Source organism: Pseudopipra pipra, chromosome 4 (assembly GCF_036250125.1).
Source record: "Pseudopipra pipra isolate bDixPip1 chromosome 4, bDixPip1.hap1, whole genome shotgun sequence".
NCBI lineage: Eukaryota > Metazoa > Chordata > Aves > Passeriformes > Pipridae > Pseudopipra > Pseudopipra pipra.
The window spans coordinates 35,334,663-35,349,907 of NC_087552.1; the positions used below are offsets into that span (position 1 = coordinate 35,334,663).

The window sequence follows — 15,245 nt, forward strand, 5'->3', positions numbered from 1 at the left end:
AGAGTTTTGTATGTTGATGAATTTATTCCCTACGGTGGACAAAAGATGAATGCTCTCAGGAGTTCTGAATTGTTATTCTCTTTTTTTTAAAATCTAGAAAGCAGATGCTGGTAACAGTGGGAATGGGAAGTATTTATGTGATGTTCTCCGTTCTTACAAGCTTGCTGTAGGGAATACTTTGGAATTCTGTTCATTTGTAGCTAAGAATTACAGGTTTTAATGTTGCATCCTCTATTATAATTCTCCGTAATTTATAGGTCCTTTTTCTGTTTAGAGATTAATTTTAGGGAAGATTTTTTTTCATTCTAACTTGTCAGATACTGCTTCGCAATATGTCCCTGTGTTGTTTTTTTTTTCAGTTTTTAACTGCAAAGTTGTAGTAGTTAAAATTCATGTTTCTTTAATTATCAGGGCTCATATTAAAAATACAACATTTCAAACAAAAAAGTAATATTTTTACATGTACAGCCACTTCTATATAAGAACTTCAGGATTTTTTAATGTACTTTCCAATTCATTGCCCTGTACTTTGCAACGTTCTTACTAAGATATACTTTTACTCCAGCCAGCTTTGGAAAGGTAAGACCTTTCTAAGGAACTGGCTGAATTACATTCAAACTTTCAGTAGCAGCTGAGTTGTTAGTTGTGCTCCGGTTCTGGAACATACTCTGTTGATGGTCTCAGCTGGAAAGAACCAGCTGAATTAAAGTCCAGTAGAAATACGATTTTTTTTTCATGTAGACAAAGCAAACGTTGACTAAAAAAAACAAAACACAAAACCAAAAAGAAATAGAAAACACTGTCCTGCTCAAGGCTGGTTGTATACAGTAAATGTAAATTGATTAATTTATGATTATTTAGTGTTGGAAAAAAATGTGACCAAATTAATGGAACTGTTCATCACAGGATCTGCTCTACAAGTTTTTTCTAAAGGGATGAGGCTTCCAACATTTGGGATGTGGAGAAACAAGCATACAGTGAAGAACTTACCCTCAGTATTGTATTTTTCCTTTTTTCTTTTACCGAAGTATGTGATGATCCTTATGGAGCTCTACTATGTGCAGTGGGATGCAACAAGTCAAATGCACAACATATATGAAACATTTTCTGAGCCATTTGTAAGTAATTTAAGGAACACACTTATAGAGTATCGTGGGGGGCTTTTGTCTGTTTGGCTTTCAATGCAATAGGGTATTTACTTATCTCTCTGATGAGACTGCCACATGTGAGGATAGAGTACGGGGTACAAGTATGTGTATATTGGAGTTTAACTTTTTTAAAAACTGGGGTTTGCTAGACACCTTGCAGATAGGAAAGGGTAGTAAAAACCCCCTCTTTTTTCCTCAGCAGAAAAAGTTTTCCACTTAAGGAGTCCTCCAGGTTTAGTTTTCTAGTAAAGGGCAAAAAAATGCCCGCAGTACAGAATTACCTCAGATTGGCTTGTTTGGTCAGCCTTGGCATGATACAATACATACACTATCTTTCTATCTTCTAGCTCTTTCAAGAGTAAAAATTCATTATAATTTCTTCCCTAAAAGAAGTAAGTTTCATGAAGGTAAAGAGGTTTTGCTAATGAGGTGTAATCAAGTTCCCTAACCCTTAACTGCTTGGTTGCAAATATTGCTCAGTTTTGTTAAAAGGAAGAGTTTAATATGTAACTAGTTACCTGTTATAAATGAAAAATAAAACTAATTAAACTTTTGAGTTATTAGACAAAAATGCCAGCACTACTTTAAAAGCTGAAGCATTTTCTAAATAAATACCAAAAGGTGGAAGCATCCTACTAATGTCAGCTCATATTCAAGTTCACACATAATCAGCCAATACAGTACCATGATGATTTGAAAACTGATAAAATGATGATGCCCATTGCTAAAAAAATGAAGTGCTCAAAAAATCCTACCCATACTTTTAATAAAACACTATTCTTTCTCCCCAGCTTTCAAAATTTGCTAGCAAACCTAGAGGTGAAGTGGCGCTTTAAGATTCACTAAAGCCTCTCCCTGAAGCTCTAGACTGATTTGTTCTTTTGACTTTACCTTCAGGGCTTCTGTAAGTAGTCTTTCTTCTGAGAGCCATTAAGACTTGGTAGGTTTGTTGTTCTTTTCTGAGTTTAACCCATCTAAATATTTCTACTTTGCTTTTCATTCTGTATTGTTTGTGAACCATGATTAAATTTTGTAGATCGTGTTGTTCCCAGGCATATGTATACATAGATGTAATGATCCATGTTTCGTTATAGATCTATTTCCTCAATTTAATTAGTAACTTAGTTAACACACTTAAAAATTACTGACCTGTCTTCTTCGATTTTTATTTTGAATAGTGCTGATTATTGTATTTTCATATATATTACCTTTTATGTGTTTAAAAAAAAAAAGGGAAGTTCTGTGATTCAGTAAGCATCAGTTATAAGTATTTGCAAGTAATAGAAGGGCAAGTTTGTCCCCGGGCCTACACTCTCCAACAGACTGGAATCATTCTGTTCTCATTTAAGCTTATTTTCTGAGCTCTGTTTCATAGTGAAAATGCGGTACACCAGTCAAAGTACTTTTGGCAAGTTCTTTGTTAACTTACAATTTCTTTGACTTTTAGGAGAGCTCATGCAAAACCGCCTCAATATTTTATTGACTGGGGTTTTGGGGTGGGGTGTGTGTGTGGTTTGGTGTGAGTAAATACCACACAGCATGTTTCCTTGCTTATGTGTTTACAGACATCAAACTAAACAGAAATGTGTTTTTATTCTAATAGTGTACCCTTCATCAAGCAATTGAAGCAAAGCAAAAAGGCATAGGGACCTATACCTCTGTTCTCTTACTACCAGTCATCAGCCATATGATGACTTATTCCAGCTAAAATTGTGATGTTTCAAAATGGCCCACTCTCTCCCCAGCTGACCATCCAGGAGAAAGATATGGGATAGATGGATACGACCCTCTGTAGAGAGCTAAATTTCCACCTTGGCTGAAACACACTGTAGGTAGGATACTTACTTTGGTATAACACCTGACAAAGTACACAGGCTTTTTTATAATGCAAACATGTAATATTTCTTTCATTAAAAAAAAATCTTTAAGGTTTTTGGAAAAGGAGAAAATCTAAAGTATAAAATGATAAAAAGGGGAACAAGATCCATTCTGACAGTCTGAGGTGGGATTAGCTTTAAAGTATTTTAACTGTCCAGCCCATCTTCAAAGGTTTCTGGTGTTGGACATTCCAAAATCACTATAACAAAAACAGTTCATTCCAAAGCACTGTTTTCCTTAGGAAGTTGTCTTCCTCTTACCCTCCTGGAGTTGAAACCCAGTACTAGTTGTCCATTATGCTATGGATGTAAAACCATTTGCTTTCAGGGGGTTCTTTATAGAGTTGATGCCTGCAAGTTGAGCAACCATAGTTCTTTTCAAGTGTTTTTGTACCATGAGGTATTTTCCTGAGCATTCTGCCTAGCCATGGTACCCAAAACTAGCCTCTGGTAGTTAGCAAGGTTTATCAGTATGAAGTATGCAGCTGAGTATATTGTTAACCTTTTTTGCAAGAGTGTGGTCTTGCCAATTCATGTTCAGCATGTGATGCTTTATATAACAAAGTGACAAGTGTAGAATACTACAGTAATTTGAGTCATTTGTTTAATACAAATACATTTTTTTCACAACAATAAGCAGATACATTACTTTTGTTTCCCTTGCCTTCTGTCTTTCAGTACACATTCACCCACAAAAACATACACATTTTCTTTTGCAAAAGAGAGGGAGTTAAACAAGTAACACAAACTTGTAGTTCTGAATATTATACAGAGTAAAATATTTTCATCATAGAGTTTCATTGCATTATTAGAAATTATAACCTGCTCTGGTGATGGGGAATTACTATTTTTTCTACACAACAAAAATAAACACTGCCTTCAGATAGAACAGTGTGTCAATGGCACAGTTGGACTAGTTGAGAATCTTTGTAATGCTAATGATAGTCAAAAGTAGTATGTTTATGCCAGGTTGAAATAAACTTTTTAATGCTTGTAACTTAGGAACAGAAATGTGCATGTTCACAGGTTAGGAGTATCTTGTTTAAACTTCCAGATCTGACCTGACATCAGATTATTTCTGTCTACCTTCATTAAAACTTCATTTAAACAAGAATGCAGATTAAACTCTACTTGGTAATGGCAGCTCAGAGCAAGGTTCTGCCCTTGTGGGTTTAGCCAGGCCAGATTCCACTGTTGGCTTATTTGCCTGAGATGTACTGTGGCTACTCAGGCAGTTTGATATGGTTCTTTATTTGAGACATCATCTTTATTATAAAGTCTTAGTCTGGATCTTAAAATCTTCAGTATACTGGTTTTTTTGGGGGGGTGGGGGGGTGGGGTTGTCTTGTTTTGTTTGTTTGTTTGTTTGTTTTTAGGATAGAATCCCATGGTTATTAAATTAATACAGAAAATTGTACTTTATGTGGGAATGAAAAACTGCTGGTTGATAAGCATCTGTCTAGTGTCTGTATTTGTGCACTTTCCTTATTAATGAAGACCTGAATCCAAAGCATAGTGGCATGACTAGCTCCTTGCCCTCTTGAAGAGGTTGGACCCTGCTTCAGAAACAAATTGCAATCCTGCATGAAATCCCTGAAAGCTCTAGAGTGTGCAGTGCACTTAAGAAGACAATGGGATGCACGAGCTAATACTGTAATACTTTAAAAGGTTAAAGACTGCTTCAAGCCTGCTGAAACCTCTCTTGCTGATGCCTTGGCTCATTGTCCATCTCAGCACAGTGTCCCATTTTGCTCTTTTCCTGCTGTCCACATTAAGTATTTCAAAGGGAGAGGAGGAATTTCAACTGAAGTCTTCCTCCATTCTTTTATTTATTTCACTGTAAACTCAGTTGCAGATATAGATGAATGCCAAAACAGTGTTTTGAAGGGGAAGGCATTAGTATAAAATTTTGCACATTGTTTGTTCTGTTGGTGACTCTTCAGTGTGTTTTTAAAAATGTACAATAATTTTGTTGGATGCTACCATTCTGCTTTTGGAAGCCTCAGGTATTTTCTTCTTTGAGTTAAATTTTATACTTGTTCAGGTAAAAAACCCTAATGTGAATTAGTCTCCTTTAAACTGACAAAATAGGGATAAAGTACTTTCAATGGGGTCATGATGCTACAGCAGGTCAAAGAACAAGCTGCCTAGAGGAGCAGGGTTACTGTTACTGAGTAAGAAATTATTATTTCAGAAAGCTCTTAATTATCCTTCATAATAATGTTGTCAGTAAATTTTGCTATGATTCATCAGGTTTATTGTAAACATCCTTCCACACATTCAAATGCAGTTAGTAATTTTAACTGTCTAACTTCAGATATCATGAGATTTACCTTTTAGCAAGTAGCTTTTACACTTTTTGTAAACCATGTCGTTGCAGACTGTCTTAAACGTGCAGTTATGAGGCATTTGTTAGTACTGTTGTCATTCTCTGGAGACCTTCTGAAGTGTCCTCCACAATTTTAAATGGAGAAATGGTTTCGTTTCTCTTGTATGTCATTTCAAAGGAGAAACTGCTACAATTGTGATCTGCAGTTGTATAATTGGGAAGTTATTTTATATAAAAATTGTGTGTCATTACATAAAAAAACTTAACATTAATCCAACTCACCTGGAGTAACTTACAGCAAATACTGACATATGTTTAGGATCCATTCAAGCACCAAGATTTTGTGTTCTGTCTAGCCAGATGACAATCACTCAGTTACAGCCAAATTACACGAGCAATTGCAATACAAAAGAAAATAATGATCTGATTAAAGACACGTTTCTTGCTAATACTGCTACTTCCAGTATTCCCTGAGCCTTAAGCCAATAAACATTACAAAGGAATACCTAGTATAAAAACTCCAGTACATCTTAGGCCCAGCATGCTGGATATTTGCAAGAACGGGATGATTCTGCTTTTTTATTGTAAATACTTGAGTATATAAAGAGAAAATTTACCATTAGAAACATCAGGCCTTCTATGGAACTCTAGTTTACTTGTAATTGTGGCAGATACCCCCCTTTGAAAGAACTTGTGCTCTCCTATCCTCTTTACTCTGGTTATCTGCTTGTTTGCTTTTCCTCCTTTACCTAAATACAAGATTAAAAAAACCCAAAACTTTTAACTTTTTTTTTAAATATACATTATGTTCAGGCCCCAGACTTGCCCACACCAGTACATAACTACTCCAAGTCAATACTTGCGCTTGCGTCCTGATGGTAAACACCACAGGTATGCCAAGTGAATCACAAAATTGGTTCTTTATATATAATTCACTCTGTTGGACAGAGTATTATATCTACATTCATTTATCTATTGCACCTTTTAATGCTATTCACACTTCATTTTTATATGACAATGCTCAAAACACAAAGTTAACAAATGAACTGTTGAACCTCTAACACCTCAAGTTTACCTGTACAGAAGGAAACCATTGATTCATTTTTTTCAGCCAGGAAGATAAAAACTAACTTTTCAGAAAAAGGAGATAAAAACTAATATTTTCTTAAGATATGTAGGTAGGTATGTTCTCTTACATCTACCTTTCTGTATCGTGAATCTTAAAAAATAAAACCAGAAATGGTTTCCATCTTCAGTATGTGTCATCCTTTTTCAGACCTTTGATAATAGTCAATTTACTTTTGTGTGATCGTGCAGTAAACTGATTTTTTTTTCATTTACAATTCTGCCTCAATACTTTGCATATCAAATTTATGTCTAATTCACTCTTATTAGTAAAATAAATAGCAGAGCTGCTCTTTTAAATGGATATCTATATATTATCTCCTCCCTGTACTTATGTTGCTGACAGCTGTATTTAAAAATATACCTGTAAGCTTATGGAGACATGAGCTTATACTGGTTGGAATTGCTTACTTTTCAAAAATACAGGCACAGTTAAAATATCCTTAGTTGACACAGCTGCCCAAGCATTCAGGCTCCGCTACAGTCACATGAACGTGCGTTACCGTATGAAGCTTAGAGAGTGAGTGCTGTGATAGAGCTCTCTGTACTTGGATTTGTTAATGCATATGATTGGATTGGTACTCTTTGAAGCATATATTTAAAAAGATAGATAGCAAATACAGCTTTTAGTAGTAAACAGATTAAAGGTTTTGGTTCTCTGTAAACAAAGTTATTATATCAGGTCTGTTTCTACTTTCCCATCCATCCCACTTAAAAAAAAAAAAAAAGTACTTTTGTCACATTGGTTTGGCATTGTCTGTTAAACCTGTTCTCTATTGCACTTTCTACACTTCCACTTTCACTACACTTGCTGACTAGTTGCGAAACTACTCCACGAACAGTCACATTCCATACAGTAACAAGTTGCTTTGCTGGATCCAGTTTCCTCGTAGGGTTTTGGTTTTCATATGGGTTTTTTTTGTTGTTGTTTTTTGTTTGTTTGTTTTTTTAACTGAAAAAAATGCAAAGTCATTTCTACTTTCTTGTAGCATTTGTAGTGTAGAATACACTACACCTTACACTGCAAAGAAGAAACAATGCTGTCTCTGTCAAACTGGCATGACCTCAGATGTCGTTCCTTCTGCTGCTGGCTGAGAGTTTGTACCTGTCTGTGCTACTGGCACCACCACCGCATCCTTGATGTCTGAGCTCTGAGTGCACAAAGAATTTTTCTCCTCCAGTTTTTTGATGGTGTCTGGGCAGTTCTGAACAAAGATCACTCTGTTGTAGGCTTTCAACCTGCGCCACAGCTGCACATAAACCTTACACTGCACATACATAAAGACCAGGCCCCCTGTGAATCCAATGGCCACTACAACGAGTTTTGTCCAAAATGGCCATTCAAGGACACCTGTGAAATAGAAACTATATTTGTTACCACCATTACACATTGAATATCAAGCGCTGAATTTCAATCAAATGATTGAAATGACTGAAGCCACTTGCTAAGAATCCCCAGGTATGTACACACTATTGGGGCAGTTATGGTTCAAGTAGAAAACAGAAGGGGCTTCCTATTCCATAGACCAGCCAAGAAGCTGCCTCCCACTTATGACTTCACCACAATTTGGTCAAATAGGAAATGCAAGGGCCACTCTCACAAAGTAAGCATAATGCTCAATACAGCAATTAAGAGATTTGCATGGTATACTTCCATAAGGAGAAAAAAAACCCCAAAGCCTTTAAATAGTTGGAGGTACTCATTTAAAACAGGATTTTTAAACTTACAGAATATTAACAAACACTACTAGTATTATTCTGGGCTTTCAGTTTTTCTTCTCCCCAAAATATGTTTATAAAAAGTGGTTTTTCTCCAGTCTTCACTGTCTTTTTCCCAGCAATTCCCATTTAAAGAGAGAAAATGGAGAAGAAAGCAAACTATTTACATGTTTCTTCCTTCTCCCCCCAAATACATGTTTGCTTTTGTAAAAGTACTCCTCTGTGACAAGCAAATTTTGGGGCAAGAGAGTTCTCTTAGCAAACTCTTATTTTTGCACGTAGCTCCAAGGCATCTCTTTGTCCACTTTTAGTGTAAAAAATCAGCCATTACATTTGGCAAACACTGAATTCTATACAAATCATAAATACTTTTTGAACCTACCAAGAATAATTAATGTGATTCTTTTCCATTGTGTATAACAACAAAAATTCATGTTAGCTGTTTTGTTATGAAAATTCAGCTAATCCACAGAAATAGCTTTCCCGTTGTAATAAGTAGGGTGATGTACTCGTAAATAAAAGTTCAAACCCATTCCTAGTACTGTCCTCAGGGCCAGGTTTTTCAGATAAAAAGCAGGGTTACCCATTTCAAAAGAATGCAAAGCAAGACTTTGTAGTATATATTCATCTGTGACTTACTGAGCCTTGTTGCTTATTTTCCTCTCATAGGCAAGAAAGGCAAGCTTCAAGAGTATCATCAAATATTTATCTAACTAGCAAGGCACAAAGCTCCACCTGTTTTGTTTTCCGTGTTAACTTCAGAATATAGAACAAAGCTAGAGAGACCTTTGTTCCCCTACTGTGCTTAAAGTCAGTTCAGATCAAAACTGAAAAGTTTTTTATCATCATGATCACATTTAAGACTAAATTTAAGACCAAATAGACTTAGACTTGAAATGGAAAACAGTAGTTCAGTTTATCATATATTTTCCACCTATGCTAAGTATGGCCCAAAAAGAAACCTACTTACACTAAACATGGATTTTGTTACATATGTCCAGTTGGGTTTTCAGGATCTCCACAGATGGAGACTCCACAGCCTCTCTGTTCCAGTGTTTAACCATCCTCACAATGCACACAACTGGAACGTGGACATTCACAGTGAAATTCTATTTGAAACGACACAGGAATGGCTTTCCATGCTTCTTAAGTTCCACATGAAGGACTAACACAACTGGAACACGGTCTCTTGGAAGTTCGTATTAGGAAGCTTGTTAATGAAAAGGCTCTATCGTGTTTTACTTGCTATCAAGGTTCAAGGGAGTAATATAAATAAATCGCTATTTTAATGACCTGAACTTGCACCGAGCTGTTTGAACTTGACTCATCGCTTTGCCTGAGCTTTAGAAATACCTACATAATAGGAGATTAACCTAGCAAGAACCAGCAGGCTAGTTAAGCTGTTGTAATGATTACACAAAATAGAGTTCTCTCTGCAGGGGCATAACATAAGCTTTTAATGCTGATGCATTCAGAACTTCTGCATTAAAGCATTTGATGTAGCCATTTGTCTGTGAGCTGTTATTTAAGAATAGAGTGTGACTGGTTGTATAGCTGCCTTGCAAAGCCAGCCACTGCATTATCAACAACACCAAAGAAGGTAAAAGATACTTACCATTATCATTGCCTTGTTTAATTTCTTCAGCGGTTCTGTCAATTAAAACATACAATGACCAAACAACACAGGTAATTGCAATTACGTGGAATGTGACTGAACACACTATTTTCCTCCTCTCACTTGTTGTCATCTGTAGTTTCTCCCACTGTAATAATAATTAAAAAAGAGGAGTTAAAAAAATCAGACCTGTAAAATTTTGCATTAAACTGACTAGACTATTCTGGCTCTTTCTGCCAAAAACCCAAGCAGTAATAAAATTAACAAATCCTTTTATTTTGGTAATACACATTACAGGACTATGTGCATTGTCACTGTAAAATTCACAATCATCTCATTTTCACAGATTCAGAGGAATGAAGAGTTCTATTTCTGTCTGCTTGTGAATGATATCTAAAGTAATTTCACTGCAGTACAGCCATAACATGTTAATAAACAGGTAAAAAGATGAATATTTATTTTAAATTTGCGCTTCTGGTGATGAGACAAGAAAAGCCCAAAGATGAGTTTGTAGTACTTATTAAAATTCGAGGAACGCAGTTATGTAACAGCCTTCCCATAAAAGCACAGGAAATGCAACTCTATTGAGGATTAAATTCAATAAACTTGAAAAGATGATTATGTGGAAATAATCGTACATGATAGCACTCAGCCTCAATAACGCAAGGAGGATCTTCCAGGCATATGTTTCTGAATTATGGTACTAGATCCTATCTTAGTTTAAGGCTATCTTAAAATTCCCTGCATTTGAACAGTGCAACTCTTGAGGCAATATTTTCTAATCTTGCTTGTGCGGGCATAATTTTTTTTTTAGCCCTTCTTCAAAACAAAACCCTTCTCTACTAAAACGTTTGTCTTTGAAAACAGATGAAAGAATATGGCATTTAAAAGCAAAATGCCCCAATTCCAATGAATAATCTCGGAATCGGACACTAGCGTCTGAGGAAGGGAACCAGTACAAAGCACGAGACACGAGTGCCACCTCCCTGCGGCCCTGGGAACACCAGAGAGAGCTGTGCTCAGATCGGTGCCCAGCCTTAGCGGCTTAAGGCTGGGACAGAAACCTTGGCCACTGCAGAGCACTGAGGCGGCATCCATGTACTTTGAAGGCACGAGTTTAGCTTTGTTTTCCTTGTTTAGGTTTTCGTATTGTTTTGGTTTTTGCCGGCTGTTTACTTTGTTTGTTTGTTTTTAAATGTTGTTTCTGGGAAAAAAACAAATTTTCCTAAATTCTTTATGGTTGGAGATGGCATCTAAGCTACATGGTCAGCCTTTCACCTGAACCAATACGGCCATTCTATTCAGAACACTTTTTGCTGTCAGGTCACGTTTCGAAGGAGCACAGCTGCAGTAAAGCTGAGGGGGTAAATGCCATGTCACTGTGAGAAATAACTCTCAGAAATACTTCTTCCTGCCACTGGTTTTTAGAGCAGGACATACCAGGACAAACAAATTTCGGTTTCTAATGGCAGTTGAAGCTTGCATGTGCCTGATCTGTTGCCTCAAAACATACTCTCTAGAACCTTTCCTAGCCCTTGCCAAAATTTAACGAATAATAGAATATTTTGAGTTGGAAGGACCTCTGATGATTTTTTTTGTGGCTCTCTTCTGAACTCACTGCAGCATGTCCTGGGGACCCCATAGCTCGATGCAGCACTGCAGGTGGGGTGTCATGAGAGCAGACTAGAGGGGCAGAATCACCTCTCCTGACCTGCTGACCACACTTAATGAACACAAGGCTTAACTGCTTAGAAAAATGGAAGCACTTCCTTCGTAATATACAGTCGGAGCTATCAGTTTATTTATCAGCTGAGACGTCATTTCAATTTCTGATACATTGACTTAGGAGTGAAAACTTGCAGGGGTTTGTATGGCAGTCTGAAAAAATAGGAGAATTATTTTTTTTTAAGTAATAAAACCCCAACACTTTATATTCATTGTGGTTCATGTAGGTAATATTCAGTGGCCAGCCAGAAAGTCTGAGGCATTATTATCACAGTCTTATATTATTACGGTCATCAGGTTACACTGCATTTGACCTGGAGACTTTCATCCTTTCTGCAGTGAAAATTCAATGCAAGTCTTGCAAAAGACTCTTTCCAAAGAAAGAGTTGTCTTTGTCCAGATGGAAAAAAAGGTTTTACCTTAGCCCCTCACTTACCTATGGATGCTTTGTAAGAGATCAACATTGAATATAAAGAAGAATGAATTGTTCTTAAACAGAACTCTTCTGTCATCTCAACCGTGGTGCTACACTTTTTGGTATACTGGAGAGAAGTTTCTGTGCAAGATTTTCATTGTCAGTTATATGTGCAGCATCATTGTAGCCATTTTATGCTCTAACAAACTCAAAAGCCTCAAAGTGTTGACTTAATGCCCAGTCAAAGACAATTGCTGGTCCTATGAGTCTAAATGTAAACATTTTGCAGGTGGAAGAAAACCAGACAAAACCAAATGACCAACAAGCAGGACAGGTAAGTAAAGGAACAAGCTCACAAACTTCTACTGAGATTTACAAGAAAGTATATGAGGAGAGGGAGCTAGCAGAAAAGGGCTAAAGCAGGCCTTTTTGCTAACATCCCATGATCAAACCTAGCCAGAAAGCAAGCCAAGGCCTACTGGACTCTGCTTCCTCTAACTGGCCCCTTTTCTTCTCCCACAAGACACCCTGCCTGCCTGCCTGCCTGCCCGCCTGCCTGCCTGGGTATTCTATCTACACGTGTATTTACCATCCCAGAAATAAGCTGGGAGAGCAGAGACTGGGAGAGGCCACCATCATGGTTATGGAACTGAAAGACGCTGCAGAGTACCTTGTACTCCCAGATTGGGATACAAGAACGGAAAAAGGTCTAAGGAGAGACTCTGTCTCATATGGGAGCATTTAACAGCTCTTAGTGTTCCCAAAGCTGTGTCTTGGTTTTGTCCTGCCCTAGCTGTAGTCCCAGTTCTCTGAACTACAGTCGTGATGAGCTGAACTCAGAAGGGGAAATACAATTAAACTTTGTGTTGTACTCCTGGTGATCCCAGTGGTAGCTCACATAACTTTCCTGTCCTACTCACATATTTTAGATTGGCTGAACAGAGAGTACTGTGTGACTCTTGTCACTCTGTACTAAATGAGTAATGTTAGTAGATGATCCAGCAATTTATGTTGTCTTGGAGCAGAAAAGTGCAATTTACTATTTTAGAATTTTTTCTATAGCCTCGTATTGAAAATTTTTACAGCCCAGGACTTGATACAGCCTGAAGTTGTGTGGGAAAGTTTGGCAGGTGCTACCTTTCATGTCACACAGCGCTTTAATGCCTCCTTAACCACTGATAAATTCATCCCTGCTGTGTTTAGAAGCTTATGCAGTTCTCATGGCTTTCCACATTCATGATAGCAAGACAAAAATAAATTGCATCATGTTTTGTTATCTTCATCAGTGATCTAGAAAAAATGCAACCATCAGGTTGATGACACTGTAACATGCCATGCACAGAATATAAGATGCCACCAAGGACAGAAAAATAACAGAAAAGTAAGTACACAGATGCAATTTTTTTGGAAACTTACATGTTAATACAACTAAGGTGCTCTAGAGACTGTAAGGAGAGAAAGAAATGGAAGACTAACAGCCAGAGGAGACATTTATAATAATTTACAAATTATTGAGTCACTAAACTAATAGACAAACTAGTTTTTGCACAACCCCCTAGGAAGCATCCCTTCCCTACTGTACATCCAATTGTCACCACCCACGGATTCGTTAATCCTGGCAGCAGTACCAACATTGACTGGAAATCATCACAGATGCAGATGGTTTAAGGTCCTGCAAATGCAAGCAATCGCAAGCAATCGCATGAATATCATTAGGCTTCATAGAACAGGTGTGCTAAAACACTTTGTAACATCTAACAACAATCAAAAGACTTTTTACACAAGTCACCAAACAAATCCAAAGTGTAACGATATGTATCCCCAGCAGCCTGGAATATCCTCAGCCCCCTTTTTATTTTCCGAATAAGCTTTCCGAACATGACACTTGCGCTGTGCTCTGCAAACCACTGGAGGGTGGTAGCACACTGTCTGCCTGCCTCAGATGTTCCTACCAAGAAGCCAGAATGAACTGCCAAAGGAAAGAAGCTGGATTGTAAATGTGATCAGAAACACACCTCCCACCCCAGCTACTACTTACAACTACTTCTAAAACACGATGTGCACCTCAGTCTGAATTCCTATGCTTTACTGCCTGACAGGTTTGGAATAATCCTGAAAGTGGCAGCTGTAAAACTGTACCTTGTTCTTGGTTTCTACCTCGGGTTTTTCTTTTGTTTCTTAAAAATTATGTCACTCAGAAACTTCAAGAGAACAGTTACTGATTTCATAACCCACTCTTATAATTACAAAATGTAGTCACAAGTCTTCTGGGGAAATAAAAAAAAAAAAAAAAAAAAAAAGAAAAAAACCCTAATAACATACAGGGAACTTCTAAATCATATGTAGCCAGCCACTTCCCTTTCTTGTAATGTAGTTTGAGAAAATCCCTGATTTATTTTAAAGGATCACAATTTGCCTCCTTCCATGTCACTTCTAATAAAAGCTTAATTAACCAATATGCAACAAATAAATATGGATATTTTTTAGTATCTTCTGAAAACATTGCCTATGAGTATGGGTATGCTGCTTCATATCCTGGATTCCAACACAGCCTCTCTTAACAGAAACAAATTTGCAATTTTAATTCCCTTCTATACATTAAGCTTTCTGCAAAGTGGTTTCATGATGGCCCAATGCAGAACTGAAAGTTTCACACTGCTCACACAAAAGCTTCACGCTGCTCACACAAAAGCTTCACACTGCTCACACAGAAGCTGTTCCCACACCTCCCAATGGCACTCTGCAAACTCTGCTGCTTGGGTTTCTTTTCCCCACTTCCACATTGTAGATTTACTGCCTGCCTGCCCCCATACACCACTTTGTGTCCACGTGTTGCCTCCTGCTGCTGGTTATCTTCTGTCACACTGACCACAGATTTTTGTCTAGACAAGATTTTGGGAAGCAACTGCAGAACCACTGCAGGTTTGCAGATTCACACCTCTACAACTGAAGGTCTCTTTCTCCTGCAGGGAGAGGATGCCAGATATTGAAGGTGAAGTTAATGAGCTGCTTTGCAACATGCTGTGCATGGTTGGACTTTTAACTCCTGGGTATTTTCAGGAACCCTGTTTTTAAAAATTGCATGTAAGGAGGTCTGACAGGGGAATCTGGTATGGGTATGACATAGCTAATATTAAATATTTTTTCTGTTCTGACATTTTTCTCCTTATCCATCATTTAGCAAAAAAATGACTATGTATGTAATGTAAACAGCACCCACAGCTGGAAGGACTTCCTTCTGCTCTCACCTAGTAGTAGTAGTCATGCAACATTTTCTGAATTCTTTCAACAA

At 37.4% G+C, this 15,245-nt stretch overlaps 1 protein-coding gene across 13 annotated transcripts in view; it reads right to left on the minus strand.

Moving 5' to 3' along the window:
• Positions 1-3,611: 3,611 nt before the first annotated feature.
• MARCHF1 (membrane associated ring-CH-type finger 1) overlaps positions 3,612-15,245 on the minus strand; it is a 231,928-nt gene continuing 220,294 nt past the window's right edge. For all 13 annotated transcript variants that reach the window (XM_064652380.1, XM_064652379.1, XM_064652382.1 and 10 more), the window contains 2 exons: positions 9,814-9,961; positions 3,612-7,830 (listed from right to left, as the gene is read on the minus strand). In XM_064652380.1, the coding sequence (XP_064508450.1) occupies positions 7,529-7,830; positions 9,814-9,961 (450 nt within the window). In that variant the 3' untranslated portion in view covers positions 3,612-7,528. The remainder of the gene's footprint in view (positions 7,831-9,813; positions 9,962-15,245) is intronic.